General features: G+C 36.3%; 1 protein-coding gene across 2 annotated transcripts in view; it reads right to left on the bottom strand.

The window, feature by feature from the left end:
• pea (ATP-dependent RNA helicase pea) overlaps positions 1–22,907 on the bottom strand; it is a 358,942-nt gene that overhangs the window by 225,669 nt on the left and 110,366 nt on the right. For both annotated transcript variants that reach the window (XM_090371271.1, XM_090371265.1), the window contains exon 10: positions 10,182–10,379. In XM_090371271.1, coding sequence (XP_090227397.1) covers positions 10,182–10,379 — 198 coding nt within the window. The remainder of the gene's footprint in view (positions 1–10,181; positions 10,380–22,907) is intronic.

The raw sequence follows: 22,907 nt of genomic DNA, 5'->3' as shown, positions 1-22,907 counted from the left end.
GTAGTGGGTTGATATGCTAAATAAGCAGCGCCTGTGCCGCCATCTATTCTTTTCCTTTCTATTATATAAGCTGGTTAAGCTTGCATTATGTCAGTGGTGTGGCTCTGATCAAGAGTGCTGTCTGTTCTATAGATTATTTTTCGCTGCATAAGGACCACCGCCATGCAAATCCTCTGCATTGGTTGATCTATCGGAGAATGGAGGGGTGGTTTGGTTCTTCGATATTTCTGCCTTTGCGATGATTTGTATGACGATTGAAATGCAGCGATTCCATGACCATTATTGGCCTCGTGGCCCTCTGTCGATATGGGGCATGATGGTCAGTATTGCCGTACTACTGGCTGATGTTTTTATTTTAAATATTTGGTAGTTTCTTTAACCCTTTTTTGGTGATATTTCACGTCTTTTGGAACTGGTACCTTCAAGGGGGGTACTGCTAAATTATTTATAATTGGCATTATTTTAAATTTATATAATTTTATTAATTGGGTTTAATGACTTAATTAACTAAATTATACAGGGGATTATCGACTACCTTTTTGTCCTATTATCTCTACTTCCCTTCCCTGTTTGTTTATTTTATATTATTTTGCGTTTCGTTTCGCTCTGCATTATTGCCGTACTACTGGCTGATGTTTTTATTTTAAATATCATATTTATTTTAATTATCAGATATAATTAGGCATCATGTGGAGGATGTGCATTTGCTGCCTCTAATGATAGCTACATAGCCATATTTATTTATTTTTATTACTTTTGCCTAACTTTTACTTCACATAATATAAATTAGTGGTAGTAGTGGGTTGATATGCTAAATAAGCAGCGCCTGTGCCGCCATCTATTCTTTTCCTTTCTATTATATAAGCTGGTTAAGCTTGCATTATGTCAGTGGTGTGGCTCTGATCAAGAGTGCTGTCTGTTCTATAGATTATTTTTCGCTGCATAAGGACCACCGCCATGCAAATCCTCTGCATTGGTTGATCTATCGGAGAATGGAGGGGTGGTTTGGTTCTTCGATATTTCTGCCTTTGCGATGATTTGTATGACGATTGAAATGCAGCGATTCCATGACCATTATTGGCCTCGTGGTCCTCTGTCGATGGTCAGTCTATCATTTTGATATTTTAGTTTTTGGTAGTTTCTTTAACCCCTTTTTGGTGATATTTCACGTCTTTTGGAACTGGTACCTTCGAGGGGGGTACCGCTAAATTATTTATAATTGGCATTATTTTAAATTTATATCATTTTATTAATTGGGTTTAATGACTTAATTGACTAAATTATACAGGGGATTATCGACTACCTTTTTGTCCTATTATCTCTACTTCCCTTCCCTGTTTGTTTATTTTATATTATTTTGCGTTTCGTTTCGCTCTGCATTATTGCCGTACTACTGGCTGATGTTTTTATTTTAAATATCATATTTATTTTAATTATCAGATATATATATATATATATATATATATATATCTTCCAACAATGGAGATTCCCATTGCTTCAGTACCATTGTGTATTATGTCTAATTGTGTATTAGGGCTATTCGTGTAGAAACATGTGATATAACAGAAACAGATGTCAGAAATAATAGACCAGGTCTATGACATGACTTCACTAACAATATTTTCCTGCAAAATTCAACTCTTCTATCATTGTCATCATTGTGTAGTTTTTGAAATATGTATAAATTATAGGGATGAAATATATATCTTTGAAAGCACTATTAACAAACCCATAACTAACTCTTATCTTTTAAGCAACACTTTGAATAAATTGATGTGGCCTGTTCACATATTTGCCAAACAATTTAGGACTGTAAATGTTTTAGGCATTCTGGGCACGGATTGTCTGCTGCACTTGCAGTATCCTTAAAATGTAGTAGTAAATGCCCAATGAACATGGCTTTTAGGATCATGGAATGGAATTTTTCACAGGCATCCTGCTGACTTTGCAACAACATACAGTATTACCAACTGAACTTTCTCTTGAGTTATACAGATTGTCATTCTTATTACCAAATAACTTGCATCAGAAAAATGACACAGAATACAAAACAATTAAATTTTTTTAGGACTTGAGTCTCTCCTCTAAAATAAATAACTATTTTCATCCATAAGTAATCTCAATGCTTTTCTATGTAACCTTTCTAATAGGTCCACAACCTTGCATAAATGTGGGTAAATGCAGGAAAAGACATAATACAAATATCAAGATGATCATCATTCTGTGTTCAGAAAAGTAAAATAAATAACACTGATTAATGATACAAGAATAGTGGGGGGAATGTTAAGATACCTAAACAAACTGTGAATGGTGTGTGAAAAGGAAAGCTGTAGGACTGTGAACAAGAAATAGCTGTGACAAAATCTGGAGAGATACGTAATGCATTCATTGAGGTAACTACTCTTGAGCCCCAGTTGATAGATATATAGATTCCAAAGATTTACATAATATACTCTAATATTTAAAGGTATACTAATATCTTGCCTTTTAACCTTCTCCTCAATGAAGATGAGGGCATACTCAACAAAAGCACAATTCATATATCAAATTCAGCATTCCATACAACCTTTTCTTGATCCTGCCTAGCTTCCCAGCTCCAAGCAGCATTCAGCTCATTCTAGTCTGTTTTTCCCAACTATTTTTCTGCTAACTTTGCTTCATTAATCAGATACTTTACTTTTTCTAAATGCTGAATAATATTTCTCTTACTTATAATTAAAATGTGGTTTCCAATTCTGTCTGGAGCACTCAAGCTGTTGCCAAACCAATGGAAAAATAATCACTTCTTTGTCCCTAGTGCAAAATTCTTGTATGTCAATGATAGAAATCCCTGTGTTCCGTACTGGTAGTTTATGTGCTACTAACTTCACACTATATTTAATCATTGCCTCTAAATCTTTATCTTCAACTATGAGGTTGTTAATTTCCAAGTAATAACATACCCTAAGATTATTGCTGTGAACAGAACCTACACTTATCAATTTTGTACCTTAATTGCCATTTTGCAAATTAACTAATTAAGTAAGTCTTGTTGAAATAGCATACCTTGTTCATACCGTTATCCACATTGTCCACTTTTGTATCATCAGAAAACTCAGTCATCAAGCTTACAATACCTTCATCAATATTACCGAATGGTCAGGAGTGAGAGTGCAGTGGCACATGCTCTTTGAGTGGACCGAGGTTCAAGTCCGTGACTGCTAAATACGGTTAATGTTGGTATTGGTAATTTAGTGTAAATTCCACTGACCTGGTGGTTGTGCAAGAGTATAAACAAGAACATTTATAACAAAAAGAAAAAGGAACATAGCCGTGAACCCTGCAGAGCTCCGCTTTTTTGCTGGTGCAAATGCAGAATGGTCACCATTTTTAACACTGTGTGCCTTCTACCATTTAAACACCCTTTTATCCACCTAATAAATTATCTAGAATGTTATAATGCTCCAATTTACACAAAACACATTTATATGGGACTGTGTCAAAAGCTTACTAAACTCTATACTGAATTCAAAAGTATAGTAAACCTCAATTTAATGGACATCGCCCACTGAACACTTTTAAACTACAACTTGTGGTGTTTATCACTAGGGGACTGCAATAATTAAGATTAAAATGGAGAGATTTACAGATGTTGAAAAAGTTCAAAATGCATTTTGGTTTCAAGAAACCAAATGTATGACATATATGCATTATAAATTTAGATCTCTGCTATTTCAACAGAATGAATGTTAAAAAAATCCCTGAAAAACAGCCCTCCAATGTCACCTTGGGGGTAAAGAGACATTTCACAGATCAAAGGAAAGTGTGTGGGGGTTTGCCAAATTTAAATCTTTACTTAGAGTGCGAAGGTGGTACTGCAGAAATATGGAGGTGAGGTAAGTCTATTAAGTGGATAATTAAGTCTAATTAAGTGGATAAAAAGATTGAAAATGATGATAATGACTTACTGAATAAAGTTGTTTTTAGTGATGAGTCCACCTTCCACCAGTTCCAAAGAACACTTTAAGGGAAATGGCAGTGTCCTGAATAAGAAGGGTGCAGATTGGGCTGCAGTAAGTATCAAGAATGTTGAGTGCATTCATGAAAATTTTACACACAGCCTAAGGAAATCTATCCATCATGCTAGCAGAGAACTAGAAATGGCCCAATCAACCATTCACAAGATTCTCCGCTACTACCTGAAACTTCATGCATACAAAATCCAGCTTGTGCAAGCACTGAAACATGACAATCCACTATGTCAGAGAACATTTGCTGTGGATATGCTCAATCAGATTGAAAATGATGATAATGACTTACTGAATAAAGTTGTTTTTAGTGATGAGTCCACCTTCCACCAGTCCAATAAGGTCAACTGCCAAACTGCAGGATATGGGACATCAAAACCTCTCAGGTCTTTAGTCAGCGTGAACGGAATTTCCCAAAATGGAACGTGCGGTACACCCTTTCCCCATAACCAGGTGATTGCGAACAGAACCTTGTGACTTACTGATTAAATTGGCTGCAGTAAGTATCAAGAAACAATGTTTGGTTAATGTTTTGCCAGATGGCAAAACATTAACCAAACATTGTTTCAGCAAGATGACTGTGTGACAAATTCTCAGTGAGCATTTTCCATATTAATGGATTAGGCAGAGAGGACCAATTCCCTGGCCCTCTTGCTCACCAGATATAACCTCACTGGACTTTTCTGTGGGGTTATGTGAAGGATCTGGATAACCTTGGAAAGTAAATCACTGATGCAACTGCTTCTGTGATACCCCAAATGCTAAAAAATGCTTAGCATGAAATTACAAACCATTTGAACATCCTGTGTGTTACAAATGGTTCCCATGTGGATACTTCACTTTTTGAGTTGTCCTTTCCCTTTAAAAAAACTGTATGCCAATGTATCTTGTAGTTCCTGTTATTATGTAAAATGATTTTAATGTGGTCAATAATTTATGGACTCTGTACATTAAGAGAAGAAAAACTATATACATTTGGATCTTGAGTAAATGTACCAAGGGCTTGACAAAGTCCTAGGGGAAGCTAAGACCACAAAGATTATTCTTGGTATCTTCCTAATCCAATTTGATGTACCTTATGGGACTCATTCCCATAAGGTACTCATTCCCATTCCTAAGAAAGGAGATAAATCAGAAATTGGAAATTATAGACCAATTAGCTTGTTATCCCACATCTACAAGTTGTTCACAAGGGTCATTATTACAGATTAGAAAGAATGCTTCCGCATCCTCCGTATTTGGTGGTGACGGGCTCGAACCCCGGTCTAATCAAGAAGCGTGTTCTATGCACTGCTGCTCCTTCCCACCTGGCTACGGAGGTGCCTAACCGAAAGAGCAAGCTGGCTTTAGGACAGGATTCTCAACTATGGATCACCTTCATGTAATATCACAGCTAATGGAGAAAGCAAATGAATATAAAACACCATTATGCCTGGCATTTGTGGATTATGAAAAGGCATTTGACTCCATACAGCATAAGGCAATGTTTCGGGAACTGGAAAGACAAGGCATAGATACCCCATATATTATGATTTTGAAGAAAATATATGAGAATGATACCTCCTTTATTAAACTAGACAAAGACAGACAGTAGGAAATTTAAAATCGAGAAAGGAGTTCGACAAGGAGACACAATATCTCCGAAGCTGTTTACTGCTGCCCTTGAGCAAGCTTTCAGAAGATTAGACTGGTCGCAGAAAGGAGTCAATGTGAACGGAGAGTACCTAAACCATTTACGATTTGCAGATGACATTATGGTCATAAGCCACGATCCCAAAGAATTAGAGGAAAATCTTAATCAGTTATGCACAGTTAGTCCTATTTCTAAAACAAAAGTAATGATGAACAAGTATGCCATGGAAAGGGAAATAATGATTGAAGGAGCAGTAATTGAAAAGGTGGAGTCATATACTTATCTGAGACAAGTTATTAGCTGTAATAATGATAAACGGCTGGAAGTCAAGAGAAGAATAAATTTTGGATGGATAGCATTCAGGAAATATAGTCGCATACTGAAGAGCAATATCCCAGTTTGCCCAAGTATACTCCCCACCATGACTTATGGAAGTCATGGTGGGGAGTATACTTGGGCACTCACCAAAAGAATGGAAGAGAAGCTGAGAACTACACAGCAAAGAATGGAACGAATTATATTGGGAATCAGACTGTTAGATAAGAAGAGAAACACTTGGATTAGGGAGCAAACTCAAGTATAGGACATTCTTATCAAAACTAAAGAACTAAAATGGTCTTGGGCAGGACACGTAGCTCGAAGACATGATGACAGATGGACTAAGAAAATAACAGAATGGTATCCAAGAGGAGCTAGAAGAAAACCTGGAAGACAAAGGCGGAGATGGATACATGAAATTCATGAGTTTGTGGGTAGTAAATGGATGGCCAGTACTCAAAACAGAAGGAACTGGAAAGTTGCTGGAGAGGCCTTCATCCTGCAGTGGATTGAAAATGGCTGATGATGGGACTCATTTGGTGTAAATATCCACAAAATTTAAATTCCCTATCCATCCTATAACAATCATTGAATATAACAACCTACATTCAATGGTAATTATATTTAATTCACCTATTTACAAAATAACATAATAGAATATATTATTATATTGGCTTAACGTCAAAGGGATACGTTTTTGTTTTTGACATCCTTCTTAACATTACATATTTGTTAAGAGGGATAAATAATATATAAAATATAAAATTTAATTTAGATAACAAAATAACAATAATACAATCTTCCTGTATATGAAAATAAGACTTTTATTAACTTAGTATACAATTAGTAACGTTGTCAATGTGAAGGGTGTGCTTCGTGACTCTTGACAAGATTAGCAATGTTGGGTTCAAAATTAGTAAGTTTCAGCCTTAAATCGCCACAGAATTCTATATCTAGCTTATTTCTTTGTTTTGTTAAAATTGAATTAACATGGCTGAAATCAGTTTCAACCATGTACGAGCTTGGAAATGCAAGCAAAAAGGGGAGTACCACTTCAGAAAGTTTTGGATATTTTTCTACAACATTTATATTCGACCAAAAGTAGCTTAAAGTCCTATTTCTAAAAAAGCATCTTAGCTTCAAGATCAACTGACAATTTAATAAGTTCATCTTGTAAGTTACATTCGATATTTTCAATATCTGCACAAAATGGCGTGATAATCCAATCTGGAATGTGCATGTTTTCAAATCTACAAAGCACAATTTAAAATCATTGCTCAAATTTTGAAGATGCTTTGTGTATATTTCTTTTCTAAGTCTTCATCTTTTACTTGTGATTGCCGTAGATTCGAAAAGTACTGAAAATCTTTTCATAACAATGATGATGATTTAAATAAAGCTAATTTAGCTTGGAAGCCTAAAAGAATCATCCGAGCTTGAATAATCGTGACAACTTTACCTTGTAGATGGGTCTGTACATCATTAAATTTTGAAAATAAGTCCGCCAAGTAGAAAATATGATTCTTATTTCTCTTCAGTTCATCACTCAAAAACAAATTAACATCTGTAAGAAACTCTAGGGTTGAATTGAACAACTCAACAAATCTTTGTAGACTTGCACCTCTAGACAACTATCTTTAGCATTAGCATTAGTAGAGGCATTTGATGCAAGAAAGCAAGCTTATGCAGCATCAGCCAAAAAAAAAAAAAAACCACTTCCACTTCACCCCTCTGTTCGTTCAAAATACCTGTCCAGCTGAGCCTTAAACTTATTTAGGCTATCAACTTCCACGACAAGGGATGGAAGTCTGTTCCACCAACCAACCACTCGCTGGCTAAAGGCAAATTTCCGCACGTCTATCCTACATCTGTCTTTCCTCAATTTGAATTTATCTTACTTCAGTATGCAGGAGATTGGTTTGATACTTCATTTTTTTCACAAAGTTTGGCAAAAAATCGCGATTTAAGAGGATGAGCTCTAATTTGATTAACACATTTAATACACACTCTTAGAGTATCATGCAGTTTGTCACTGAGAGTTTTTGCCACCAAATGGTTTCGGTGCAACACACACCGAACAGTACGTACACTTTGAACTTTTTCTTTCAGAAAGGCAGCGAAACCTCGATAATGGCCCACCATTGCAGGTGCGCCATCTGTGGCCACTGCTGTTATATTAGTAAATGGAATATCATACTTATTTAAATATTCCTCCAATCGCTGAAAAATTGTCAACCCCGTTCCATTGCTTTCAAGATATTTTGCAAATAAAAATTCGTCAATAATTTGATGTTTGGTTTTACTATAATATCTTACATAAGCCATAAGAATAGAAGAACTATCGAATGTCAATTCATCAAGTTGGGTGGAGAACTTACTATTTTTGAGTTCTGATACTACAGTTTTTGCTACATCTTCAGCCATTTCACCAATATGCCTTTTCACAGTATTCACACTCAATCTTAAGCATTTTAAAACAGGGCCAGAATCTTTTTTCATTATGATTTCAATTACTTCTTTGATTGTGAGTATAACAATGTCCTCTGCAATTGTATATGTTTTCCTTTTTTTGCTATATTAAAAGAAATATTGTAGGAGGCTGTTAATCCTTGTTTATTGTCAGCTTCGGCAGGTGCTTTCATAAATGATTTTATAGTTGGTCGATGTGTGTTTTTCTCTTTCAGTTCTTTAAAAAAGTAAAGATCTTTATCTTTCTTATCAGGATGGAGTCTTTGAAGATGATCTTTCATTTTTGCTGGTTTCATTGCATCATTACTAAAAGCAAAGAAGACACACAGGCCTCGTTTCATTTGTTAATGAAGCAATAAACCCAAGTTTCAAATATTCTAAAGAATATTGTCTGCATTTCCTTTTAGAATCTGAAGCTGCCATTGTGGTTACTGGGGTTGTAACAAAATAATTAAAATTGAAGTCAGTAAGCAAAAGTAATAAGTTTAAATAATATACCTACTCACGTATTTCTATAGAATGCACAGAACTACCAGCCCTGCTCAACTCTTCAACATAGAGAAGTTTAGTTTGTGAATGAATAACGATTGAATTATAATATGTATGTCGATGAATTTTAGAGCAATAATGCTCACTTGTATGTCGACGCACAAAAATGAGACTGGGATCGAATATGTGTAAGTATAAGTAAATAAGCAACCGCGCATGTGTTGCAATCTCGCTCCCGCCGCACAGAAACCACCGACACTTTTTGGGCTACTTGATTGGCCTCCGTAACTATTTTCATGACCTTTCTCTATTTTACAGGTCCTATTCATGCCACTGTTCCCATGATTCACTCTTAATTGCGTTGTCATTCAGGGAGAAATGTCGTTGGCATTATTGGGAGAAACATCATTAGGTCTCCCCTGTGAATGCTGTCATCCTTGACCGGGCGCATAGGTTCTGGGACCGTAAGTGGCTGGAGAGTTTGTGGATAGGCTCATCTGAGAACAATAGTATGAATAGGGACGGGGTGTTCGATTTCACCCCCTGCTGGAAGCAGTGGTCCTTGCAAAAGACGAGCGTTTTATATTTCCACACTCCCAAGCCGCTTCCGGTTCACGTGGGGGAGATATTGAGCATGCGCCTGGTCAGCCACGTGTGCTGTGAGCCTGTTACTTAAGGATGTGTTGCTTAAACATCATTGTTGTTGAGAAGGGAGGCGGAAGTCCCCGAAAGCTTCAGTCAATGTTTTATCGCTTTTAATTTTATTGTATTTTAAATATTTTATTTATATTTTATTGTATATTTTAAAAAATTTTTATTGCATATTTTATTTTGTAAATCAGTTTTTTGCATATATTATTTTACAGTGTAGTATCGTTTGGTACATTTTATAGTTTTCAGTATTAAACCACTATAGTTAAACAGTTGGTGTATTTGTTTTAAATTCTGGATATGTATTACTCTCCCAACCTTAGAGGCCTTTTTGAAGATGTTGTCATTCAGGAAGGAGGTAATCCAAGTTAATCGAATTAAATATTACCCATACAATGATGTCTTATATTTTTCTACGACCCCCGAGCCCGAATCGACCCCTAACAATGTTATACCCTGGGGGTCGATATTTACCACTTTGGCGACCACTACCCTAAAAGCAGCTGTTTATCCTTAATTTTACTATTGCATGTATATACGTATCATAAAATCCTGCAACATATTGAGCTATACGAAAATAAACCAAATGACAAAAAAATAATTATGAACCATACTTGTTTAATTTCCCATCTCTCTGGAGAAGAAATCCTTTGCACATGTCTCCTATTATCTATATCTCCATCATCAGGTTTATTAATAAAGGGAAGGCTTAATGGTCTGTCTGGATTTCTGGACGTCTCTTCAGGGATTTTTCGTGTTTTATTTACTTGTTTAACAGGATTCAGATCTTCACCAGTATCTTGGTCCACATCCTTAAAAAAGTAAACAAAATATACCAATATCTCACTAAATTATTATATATTTTTATAATGTGACAAAAAAACAAAAATCAAGTATGATAATTTCATTGATGCATAACTGCCATAAATCAAGTATGATAATTTTATTGATGCATAACTGCCATCTTAACAATTTCAGAAAGTCAGTTTGCTGCCTTTATTATTCTTGAATATAATTCTTCATTCATTAAATTAAATATCAAATAGACAAACATTAAACCAAACCATGGTTTTACAGGATGTCACCAGTAAGAAACAAAAAATTTACAGAATATGGAGGACTGATTCAGCAAGCAATGTGATAAATTAAAAACATCTAAGAATGAAATATCCTGAATATACAGAAACCATTGCACTATACTATGATATGCAATAAACTAAATTAATTCAAAAGAACTTTTTAAAAACAAAAACAGAAGTTACAGAGCTTCAAGGCTTGTAGACCCAGACCTTAGATTAGTTAGGTCATAAAATGAGAACTAGCCAATCCCAGTTCTCATTTGATGACCTAAGTAGCAGAAATCTCCCAGCAATACTGACATCTAATAAGTAACTAATTACAAGTGAAATCTCAAGAGAAACTTCATCGCTATCATATATATATAATTATATTTAAATAATGTTGGAAAAGAAGTATTACTTAATAAAAATAAAAAATAAAAAGGAGGGTACAGCACGCATTTTTTATTATTTTTTATTTTATTATTTTTTATTATTTTATTTTTTTATTATTTTATTTTTTAAACCTTATTCTAATTTTATTATTTTTTATTTTATTATTTTATTATTTTATTTTTTTTTATTATTTTATTTTTTTTTATTATTTTAAACCTTATTCTAATTTATATGACTAATATATATATATATATATATATATATATATACACACACACACACACACACTACTAAACATGGTGACTGTATGCCCTGATGGTTTCTCATTGTTTTCCATAACAATCTCTAGCCCTTTCATAATTGAATTACTTCTGGGCAAGGCATACATCTTCAAAGGTCTTGGAAGCATGGAATTGCCTGAAATTTAGACCCATTATTTTGTGAAACTCATTTGAAAAGTTATAATTCCAAACAACCCAAGGACCTCAGGCCCATCTCCATTAGCTGTGTTTTTCTAAAAATTTATGAAAAAGTATTATATTCCATTACATCTTCAGACTGTTTTGGGTAAATACACCTCACTACAATCTGTGAATTCAAAGTGACTGAACACAACAAATAACATACTGTAAAAGTCTCTTCTGTGTAAATTATACATTGATTGTTTTAAAAACCCATCCAAGAGATTGAATTATATTATATAAATGTAATTGTTTAAAAAGTAGGTCCGTGGTGGGTGTAGCATTCCAAAATTGAACACATTGTTATTGCCTAAGCTATGCATATCATTCAATCAATTTTTGTTATGAAATTCTATGATTATCAAATAACAGAGCTTTCTGGTGACATACTTAAGTTCCAAAATTCTTAGTCTGTTACAAATTGTATAAAAACATTTTTCGAACAGCTATATTTTGCAAAAAAATAAGTGTGCTTATTTGGTAATGTTCATTTCATTTAGCTGAGTGAGAACTAAAATGGCTGGCAATACTAACCAGAAAAATCATTAATGTGATCATGACAGTTCCAAAAGTTTCACAGAAACTTAATTAATTTTAAATAGTTAAAAACAGCAGACACATGGCCAATGTCAGATAGTATCTGACTGTATATAGGGCTCAGTCAGATGGATAAAAGCAGTATCTCATACAAAAGAGGGGTCAGCAGAAAATAATGCATAATGCATCCTCAGCAGAAAATAATGCATAGGCAACTAAGTCCAATGTCCAGGTGAGCAAGGACAACTTCCTCTCTACAGTTTTTGTGCAGACTAGACTGAAGCGTTTGGATTACAGGCTTAATCTGATATAACTTGTTTGTGACCTGTTCATGCCATGATTATTGCCACTGGGAGTGTAATATATTTCTTATTACATGCCTGTAATCTGTATAGGAGTCCAGCATGGTGTGATTCCTCTGGGATTGTGCTGATCTGGATGCAGCATCTACCAGATGATTACCAATGATCCCAATGTGACTTGGGATCCAGCAGAAGCAGATGTCAAATGTAGATTCTTAAAGAGAATATAACTAACTTCTGCTGAACCCTGGACAGGACTGGACAAGGATTATATCTCATCATTTGACATTATACACTAAAATATACTAAAATATGTACCAAAATGCTAATATATGCACTACAATTTTTACATTTATACTCGTTTATTACAATTAACTGAACCATAATTTCTTTGTATTCAACATATTAAAGTAATAAGCCATTTATTAAAAGTTTTAGCATCTTTTTTAAGTTTTCCCTTTCAAACTCACACTGGGATAATTTTTGTTACAATACAAAATAATATCAGATTATTTTATATATAGAGGATGACCTTTCTACTTCTATGAAAATGGCTAGGCTATGTTTAAAAATGTGAGGTTTTGAAGACTACTTGAAATGGAAGTTCACCTTTCCCATTCTTAAATTCATCTATTTTCCTTAAAGTTGAAAACCTGGGTTATTTTCTAAAACATTATTGTATTTTCTTCTTATTTCTTCTCCTACACCTCCAGGCACAGATGAAATCTGCAATTCAACTTTTTCCACTTCTCCAAATGAGCTTCTCAGAGAAAGTCCCCACATGTCAAGTTCGGTTATACAAATAGGTAACCAGCTGAACTGGGTCTGGATGAACAATATATGTTTTCTAACCAAAGAATAAGAAAGCACTGCCTTAGCACTACCAATAGCTGCTGAATGCGTACTATCCAAGGAATTGTTTGTTTTATTGTTATTTGTTTTTTAGGAGCATTAGCAACTAAGGCCATATTGCTCCGGGGATATGCGGTGGTCATTCCCTGATCTTTTCGCATCCTCCGTATTTGGTGGACACGGGCGCGAACCCTGGTCTAATCAAGAAGCGTGTGCTACGCACTGCTGCTCCTGCCCACCTGGCTATGGAGGTGCCATCCAAGGAATCAACAAATCTTTTATAGAATCAAAATTTTTAGCATAAAACGATGCCACTTGTAACCATGTTCCCATTCTTGTTGGATCAGGTGAGAAAGGAAGAGTAGTTAGCATATTTCTGTAAATAGCTATTCTTCAAGGCACCATTGACAAAAGCTCTTTTTTATAATAGAAATAAGTTTGTGAATTTCACCAAAATTCTCCTGAATTGCCTCTGCCAACCAATGTAGTAATGTGGATTAGATTGGATAGAAAACTTATAATGCTGAAGCAGCTTTTACCATATATGAAGCAGCATCGATAAAAAACAATGCAGGCTGTTTTGCTATGGGTCGATTCTGGCCATAATAACTGCAAAGATTCATCACAAAATCTTGCTATTGTAGAGTAATTCACCTTTTTTGAGGGCCTGACAAGTAAGTAAATACAAACACAATGGTTATGCATCTAATTTTCCACATATAAAATGAGCAATATAGTGACCACAAATGTCTGTCATTTCATCGACAGACATCAAAATGTGGTTTTCTCTAATATCTTGAAGAATTTCGCAAATGTTGTCATAAATAGCATTAAGTAATTCTTTCTCAAGGTAGATTTGTCTGGTATATTTTGATTTATACAATATTTTTTCAAAAATTGTTTGAAGACTCAATTGTTTCACTTACTGAAAGAGATATTGCTACATGTCAGGGCTAGACAGAAATCCCTTGAAAAAGTGCTTTTCTCTTCTTTTGAAGTACATGGCTTGGTTATAACTGACTGCTCTCGAAATTTTTCCTTGCCTTTCCTATGCATGGCCATAATGTGTAATAGTGTTTTCACATGTTGGTTGATCTGGAATTTTTTCTTGCATGGAATGTTCCTTTGGCAAACAACATAGAACACAATAATGCCATCTGTAGTAAAATCTTTTCTGTGATTGGCAATCCACAAATCTATACAAAGTTTTGTGACAGATTTAATGAAAAGCAAAATAGCATTAAAACATTTCCTACACCAATTTGAGAAACTTTCCCATACTCAGTGAAATATTATGCCATGCTAATTTAATTGCAACACAGTGACTTGTTACGTAGTTCTGAGGATCAACATTTAAAAAAATGAAAAAAGTTAAAGAATATGCAGTATTGCTTGTAATATTTGTGTTATATGCACTAAAGACTACATTGGCTACAATATGCTTTTCGGATTATATGCAGTTGCATATAATCCGAAGTCTACTCATCATTGTTAAAGCCTGTAATGCACTTAAAGAATCTGTATTATACCAAACACCTTTAATAATTATTAGTTTTAATGTGGTACAAGGCTAGCTCTATAGCATACAACTCTGCAGTGCATTTATTGCACTCATGGTGAATATTCTCAGATATCATACTATCTGGGAAGACTGCAGCAGATCCCATAGATGATTCTGATTTCAAGCCATCAGTGAAGACAGCCAGGAAATCACAGTAAAAAGATCAACAGGCAGCACAAAGTTGTAAGTACACAGATGGTGAAGTGCTGGCCTTTCCCTCATTATTAATGGAGAGGTTGCAGAGTAGAAAGTGAGCATGGCAGGGTAAAAGGGGTTGCCTTGGTGACTGGGCAACATTATTTACTCTTACGTTAAGCTCTCTGAGTAGCTGTTGTATTTCGGTTTTTTGGCACAAGGGCCATATTGTGCCTGTTCAATTTTTGCTTATCATGAATTTCACATGTTATTGTGATTACAGACTATTATAAAGATTTATCTGTTTCAAATAAGTAAACAGTTCCTCAAAATTTGCTTCATTGCCAAGAATATGTAATAAGGTTATGGTTCCTGCAAGTGGAATAGGGAGATAAAGCTTGATTTTCTGGTAGTTGAAAGTTGGAGACATTCAATGAGAATATGTTTATTGTTATCTGCAACTGGCAAAAGAAACACTGAGGAGGGTTCTCTCCCATAAGCAAATACAGATGAGTTTGATGTGAATGACTGATGCAGAGCCTTGCTAGAATTACTTCTTGTCACCTGCTTTTCCTGATACTAGATGTCTCACAGCAGCTCTATGATGCAAATACCAAAGGGACAGCTGGAAGTCTGATAGATGCTATATATGTTATATAGATTTTCCCATCATAGCCTGAAAACAGATGTCCATGTAGGGTGATCTGACAGGGATTTCAGTTTAAAAGTATATTTTAGTGACATATGCATTCTTTGAAGCGACAGAAGTGGTCAGTTGCTTTGATGCATAAACTCTGGATGAGGAACATTCTAAATGTTCCAGTAGCAATGCAGAGGCTTGATGGTGAACTGAGTCAAGCCACTGAAGTTTGCTGTTTCTAGCAGATGCATACAGTTGGCACCCATAATCTAATTTAATTTTTCCACAAGAGGCAGATTAAAGTGCAGCGGTCTGCTACCCAATTTTCAGAAGAGATGGCACATGGGAGGTTCAGTCCCCTTGTGCACTTTGTTTGCGGTTAGAGACATAGTAGAAATGTCAACTTATTAAAGAATACAGGTCCAAAGAATTTTGTCTCGGCTGCTACTAAATGATGTTTTAGTCTGAGCTTTCGTTCAAATTTCATTCTGGTTCAGGGTGAAGGTTCTGTTTGCAACAAAAGTGTAAGCAGACTGTCTTCTGAGATGAGAACCTGAGACCATTAGCCACTGCACAGGAGGTGAGATAGTCAATGGCTTGTTGCAATTGTCTTTCAATGACCGTCATATTACATAACTGAGAGAAGATAATGAAATCATCAACAAATAGGGCCACTTTTCACTGTTGGAAAATAGACCTTGAAGGTCTATTTTCCTTCAAGAGACCTTGAAGAATCAGCAAATGCTGTGCTGTTAGAACTCTCCAACTGGTCTTCAACACATAAATTGCAGGTTTCAATTGCAAAAACGTCTCAGATGTTGCTTAAGGGAAAGCTTGACCATGGAAGACCTCCAGTTATTAAATATAGGGAACAAACCATTAAGTACCTATCGAAGACCAAATACCTAGGCATTTATATTGATGATGCTCTCAGTTTCCTACCACATGTTCAGTATGTGAAAGAAAAGGCTAAATTGTTCCTGAGCCGAATTAAACAGATAACAAGACAAGACTGGGGTCTTAGAGGTCAAACCTTACGACTTCACTATAATTGTGTGTTTTTGTCGATAATTTCTTATGGAGCTGGTGCATGGGGCTTTAGAGCTAATAAAGTTGCTGTAGTAAAGCAACTGTTACAAGCACAGAGGGCTGCCCTCCTAACCATGTCAAGAGCTTGTCGAACTACCTCCACGATGGCTCTTCAGGTTTTGCTTGGGAAACTACCTGTCCATTTTGAAGTTCAGTACCGCTACCTTAAGTATCACCTTTTGAAGAAAATACCATTGACCTATGATAACATCCAATTAGATCTAAGTGCTCCCATTAAGACTGAGAAGACAAGATTAAGGCAAATTTTTATTGCAAAATGGCAGCAGGAGTGGTCTTCATCTGATATTGGTGCAGTCACAAGGGACTTTCTGCCTGTAGCAAGGGAAATTAAAAAGGAGGAGTTAAAGTGGTTTTCGCCGGGCTTATATGGTATGTTTATATTAACTGGCCACGGAAGTATAAATACTAAACTTCACAAACTGGGACTTTCACCAACAACATCTTGTTTGTGTGGCCAGGAAGAAACTGTTAACCATATTCTTCATCAATGTCATTATTATAACGATCTTCGACGTGACCTACTTAGTGTAGTTCCTAACTTGGACTCCAGCAACAATAAAATTCTGGTTGAGTCCCAGACAGCTTTTAATGCTATGAATGTGTTTGCTTCTCGTGCATTTAAAAGAAGAACCGAAATTAGGTCCTAGTTTTACTGTTCCTGCGATTTCTTGGATCCTTTATTGGATTAGGAAAGAAATATCTCTCATTTTTGATTGGATTCTATATCTGCAACTGATTAGTATCATTAAGTGCTACACTATACTTTCCTGGATTTTATAATAGACTTGTTCTTGATGTGGAACTGTTTTCAGCAGAATAGGTATTTATTGTATAAGGAATTTTGCTCTACTCATCGAGATATTATTTGGCCTTTGGCGTTTCATTGTTTTTGGAATTAATATTTCTTTGTGAGTGACATGTGACCACTGTGACTTTTCATATTACAGACTTTTCCTAGTAACTCTGTTATCAACTATCTTGGATGATTATCTTAGACTTTTTGGGCTCTCTTAGAGCTTGTATTTAGGCAAGAACTTTTTAAAACATAATTTTGAACCCTGCCTAATGTGATCTCATCTAGGATTTGGACATGTATATTACTTTTGCGTTAACCCTGAAACATTTTATTTATTGGGCCAGGTTATGGCATTACCCTGGCATTACATTGGACGAATCTGTACATAGTGTATATTCTGCTGTGTTCCTGAAGAAGAGGATATTGTACATATTGCACATAGTGTCTTTCTGTGGAGCTTTTCAGAATTCGTGGATTTGCTTTCACTGTGTTTTTTGTTAGAAGATCAATTATTTCTTCAACAACTGAAGACGTTCTGCCTACAAGGGGTTAGGCAAACTGTAAATTAAGATGTTTTGCTGATCCTAGTTCCTAGGATGGGATTTACCATGAGATAGGTCTCCATGGTTAGAGAAGTTAGTCCACTTCTCCCTACTTTATTCTTGCTTAACGTCTTCTCACTTCTAACTATTGGAGAGTCCCTCTGTTGATTCTCCTCTATTCTATCTATTTACCTCCCCAGATCCCAAACTTCTCCCTCTGTATTCCTCTTTTTCCACTTCATTCTCTTTTTCGGGCACTCTCAGGTGTTATGCCCTGGGCTTGCCCAGCAGGAGATAATTGATCCTGGCCGCCTCCACGTGGCGGGGATGGGGGGTGAGACGTAGTGACCAGGTGTTACTGCTTCTTACCTGCTAAGAGCCAGGTACCGGCCGATAACATAACAACAGAACACATCATAACACTTACACGTCCAACACACTACATACAATTGGCCGGTCTTGGCATAAGCTTCAACACAAGAAGTACAATAGCGGCTTATGGGGGAAACCCTGGGATCCGCCACAACAACACATGAATATCCCTGAATATCCCTGTTGGAAAATAGAATTATCCTCCAACAGTGATAGAATTAACTTTGATATCAAAAAGTGTCAGTGATAGAATTAACTTTGATATCAAAAAGTGTCAGTGATAGAATTAACTTTGATATCAAAAAATTTTAACACTGCGCACTGAACCTTGAAGTATTCCCTCCTCTTGGAAAAAAAGGTCAAGAGAAAAAAGGACCTCTACACGAACTTAGAATGAGCAGTTTGACAAAAAATTTTAATAAAAAAAGCTAGATGACTGACTCTTAAGACCAGGATTATAGATATCTTTTAAAATACCAAATCTCCAAGCAGGGTTATACACTTTTTCCATATCAAAGAAAACTGACACCAGATACTTGCATTTCAGGAAATGCATCTTGAATTGAGTTCCAGTCTTATTAACTGGTCAAGTGTTCACTTGTTCCTTTGGAAGCTACATTGTATTCTGGAAAGGAAATAATTTGCTTTTAAATATCACACAAGGCAAGCAATGACCCTTTCCGGGATTTTGAACAAGCAGCTTCTCAGGGAAATTGTGCAGTAACTGATAGGAATTTTGGGATCCTTTTCTGGCTTGGGAAAGGCAGGTACAATTTCCTTATGCCAGGAATCTGGAAACTAGTCTTAAAGAATGATTTTGTTGTACAGACAGAGCAGCCAACTGCAATTTCAGATAAAAGATGTTTACTCATCTCTCAATCGATATCATTTGGCCTGGAATATAGTGCTGCCTTCATTTCCAATTCTGTGAAAGGCTGATTGTAGGCCTCACAGTTATTTGAAGAAGACAGCATCAAATGCTGCTTTTTAGTTTCTGTTTGAGGGCCAGAAACTTGGGGGGGGGGATGTTATACGTTTTGGCAGACACTTTAGCAAATGTCTCCCCTAGAGTATTCACAATTGAAGTTGGGCCTGTAATTCTACATCCATTATGCTCTAGGACTGATGTGTATTTTCCCTTCATTTTTCAGATTTTGTCTCAGAAAAGCTTGCATGAGTGATGGAAGATGTGAAGTGGATCCAAGAATCCTTCTGACTCTGATATCTAACATAATGTGCTTTGGCACATGCTTGTTTGATGGTTGTTAGATTATCTGTGATGGGCTAATGCAAAGTATCTTCCATGCCTTGTTTTGAGCCTTTCTTTCTGCTGTAAATTCTGTAAATTCCAGAACCAACCACCATGGTTCTGGATATACTGGAAACTGAGTCAATGTCTTCAACATTGCAGTTACCACTGCAAAGACAATACATTCTGTGATAAACTTAACTGTGTCATTAATTGGCTACTGGCTGACTATGGTGGTATTAAATGTTGCCAGATGTCTGAAAATTGTCATCAGTCAGTGTGATCAATCCTCCACAGATGGCATGGTTTCCCATTGCCAAGAGAGTGAATATCAGAGGGAAGCTTGTCTACCATAAAGGTTGTCTTCAACCTCCCATGTACAGAGAGAGAGATCAAATGCAGTAAATGTATGGGTACACATGTGGAGAAAGGTATTAGACTTCACAATTAGAAAGGCCAGGTCATTGTCTTCGAGCATACACTTGATAGTCCGACCCATTTCACTGATGTCAGCACTACCCCACACAATACCAAATCTGTTGAGTAATAATAGAAATAGAAAAGGGGATGGCAATTGCTTAATGGGTTCATAAATGAATGCCTGAGGGATGTTCCCAAGTGGCAAATAGAGCAAACATGTAAGGGAAATCATACTGTTACTGCTTCTAAGTTGGTGGTAAGTGGCATAGTTTGAAATGGGAAAATTGAAAGGAAATTGTTTTGACCATCATCAACAGAAAAATCAGTTCTTGGTTAATATCTATACTGCCCACATGAGAGATGATGGCTGTGAGGAAGGAGATTTGTGATCTTCTGTAGATGTTTGGTGCTGGTAGTCCTGAGTGCTTTAAAGTGGTCATTCACATGTGACAAAACATAGTTCTTCCATTATAAACCACAAATCAAATGACAATCCATGATATGAGCACACCTAACATCACCTGTACATGAAAAGCCAAAACTTTCCAAATCATCAACAAAAACTTATAGCCACATTCTTCTTGAATCAATATGGTATCATTTTTACCGATTTCTTGGAAAGTGGAACAACCATCAACAAAGAAAGATACTGCTTGTCCCTAGAAAAGCATAATCAAGCTCTGATAACCAAAAAACTTTTTTTTTTTTTTTTTTATGAAAACCCCAAACACGAGAGGTATTAGAACCTATACTACTTAGTACCGTGCTTGGGTTGGAGGTTCAGAAGACAAAAGAATATATTTGTTGACATTAGACTTGAACTTCTGTAGACTAATTTTCAGGAAATACGTACGAAGGAAGGTTGTTCCACAAAACGGCAGTTGAATGAATAAACAAGGAAGATGACAAGTTGGTTATGTGAATTTGAAGTTAGACAGTAAATGAATGTTGGCTGGTGGCGGCATGTGTTCGGAGTGTTTTGAAAGAGAGTGGGAATTATAGAAGCCAATTCAGAAGAACAGTATGTCAGTGCCCAATTCAATGCCCATGGAAGTATCTGTAGAAAAGGCATGCAGCAGAAACAGTACGTCTCTGAGACAGCAAGTGGAGAGACTTTGTTGGAGATGAGTCATTAATTAACCTAACTGCCCTCTTCTGAATGGAATCTAGAAGCCTGAGAGAGGTTTTGGGGTCACCGCCCCAGATATGGGAACAATATTCCATGGTAGGGCGGTTACGATTTGTACAGAGTGAACAACTGTTTGGAAGAAAAGTAATTCCGAGAGCGAAAGACAAAACAAAGTATTTTAGATGCAGAGGAAGCAATATTTGTAATGTGCTTGTGCCAAGAGAGATTAGAAGCCAGGGTAATCCCCAAAAGAGATATATCATTTTGCCTAGAAATCGGAGTATGCCCCACTGGAGGATTACCTGGAGATTGGCATTCAAGGAATTGGTAGTGGATATTCGAGAAGGTGAAGCTGATTGAGCAAGACAAGGTTTCTCAAAATGGAAAGTGGAATGCAATGTGCTATCATTGGAAAAACTATGGATAGGATTTCCAGTCAATGGAAAAAGGTCATTAATAAACAAGAGGAAAATAGTGGGGAAAGAACTGAACCTTGGGGGACACCAGCATTAGTGAAGAAGTCAGAAGACAGAGAAACATCTATCATCACCCTCAGTGAGCGATCAGAGAGAGAGAACTGGATAACCAATTGAAAAAAACAGTTAAATGGAAACTTGTTTAGAAAATCTTTATGCTAAACATGATCGAAAGCCTTTGAGATGTCAAGAGCAACTGCTTGTGTTTCACCAAACTTTTCCATTGAATTTGTCCATAAATGGGTAACATAAGCAAGGTTATCACAAGTGGATCAACACTGACGGAATCCACACTGGCGATTGTTGATCAGACGGAAAGTTTCTAGATAGTTTAAGAGTTGGCAGTTAATTGATTTCTCCATTACTTTAGAAAGAGTAATTGCAATGGGACAATAACTGGATGGGAGGGATTTGTCACCCTTTTTAGGAACTGGATGGATATGAGCAAATTTCCAAGCAGAAGGAAAAACACCTTTGGAATAAGAAAGTAAAAAACAGATGGCAAAGAACAGGGGTAACTTGAGGAGCACAGGTTTTGAGAACAAGTGGAGAAATACCATCAGGACCTGGAGCTTTCTTAGCATCAAGATTCGCCAAAATCCTTTTGACGGAAGACCACAGGAAGCATAGAAAGGAGCGTGTTGGGAACGGTGGAAGGTGTTTTACCAAGATCATTAATATGCGAGTTGGAAGAAAATGGGATGCTAGCAGGTCAGCTTCATCTTTGGCTGAAGTGATAACAGAACCATCTGGTTTTGACACAGGTGGGAGCAGAGATAGGCAAAAGTTGTTGTTGTTATTTGGTTTTTAGGAGCATTAGCAACTAAGGCCATATTGCTCCGGCGATATGCGGTGGTCATTCCCTGACCTTTCTGCATCCTCCGTATTTTGTGGGGGGGGAAAACTTGCGGCCAATAGCTTTGGCAAGTGACCAGAATGCTCAGCTACCATTATTGCAAGAAGCAAGTTTTCTACTCCTAACCTCTTCAAAATCTAGTTTGGACTGATTAATAACTGCTTTACAATTGTTGCGAGCTTTGGTATAGGCAGAAAATGAAACTGAAAAATTGGAAACAAGCCAATTACGATATGCATCTTTCTTCTCCTGAACGGCCTTAGCACATTTATTGGAAAACCAAGGTTTAGATAAAGGATGAGATTTTAAAGTGGAGTGTGGTATAATGGATTCCATTCCTACAAGAATAATTTCACTGACACGATTTGAGCAAATTGACATCAGAAGGTTTGAAACAGTAATCCGACCAAGGAAAAGAAATCTCGCAGGTCATCCCATTTTGCATTCT

This window comes from Mastigoproctus giganteus, chromosome 1, assembly GCF_048544385.1.
Source record: "Mastigoproctus giganteus isolate SK-2022 chromosome 1, ASM4854438v1, whole genome shotgun sequence".
Taxonomy (NCBI): Eukaryota; Metazoa; Arthropoda; class Arachnida; order Uropygi; family Thelyphonidae; genus Mastigoproctus; species Mastigoproctus giganteus.
This window is presented reverse-complemented; position numbering and strand designations above follow the sequence as displayed.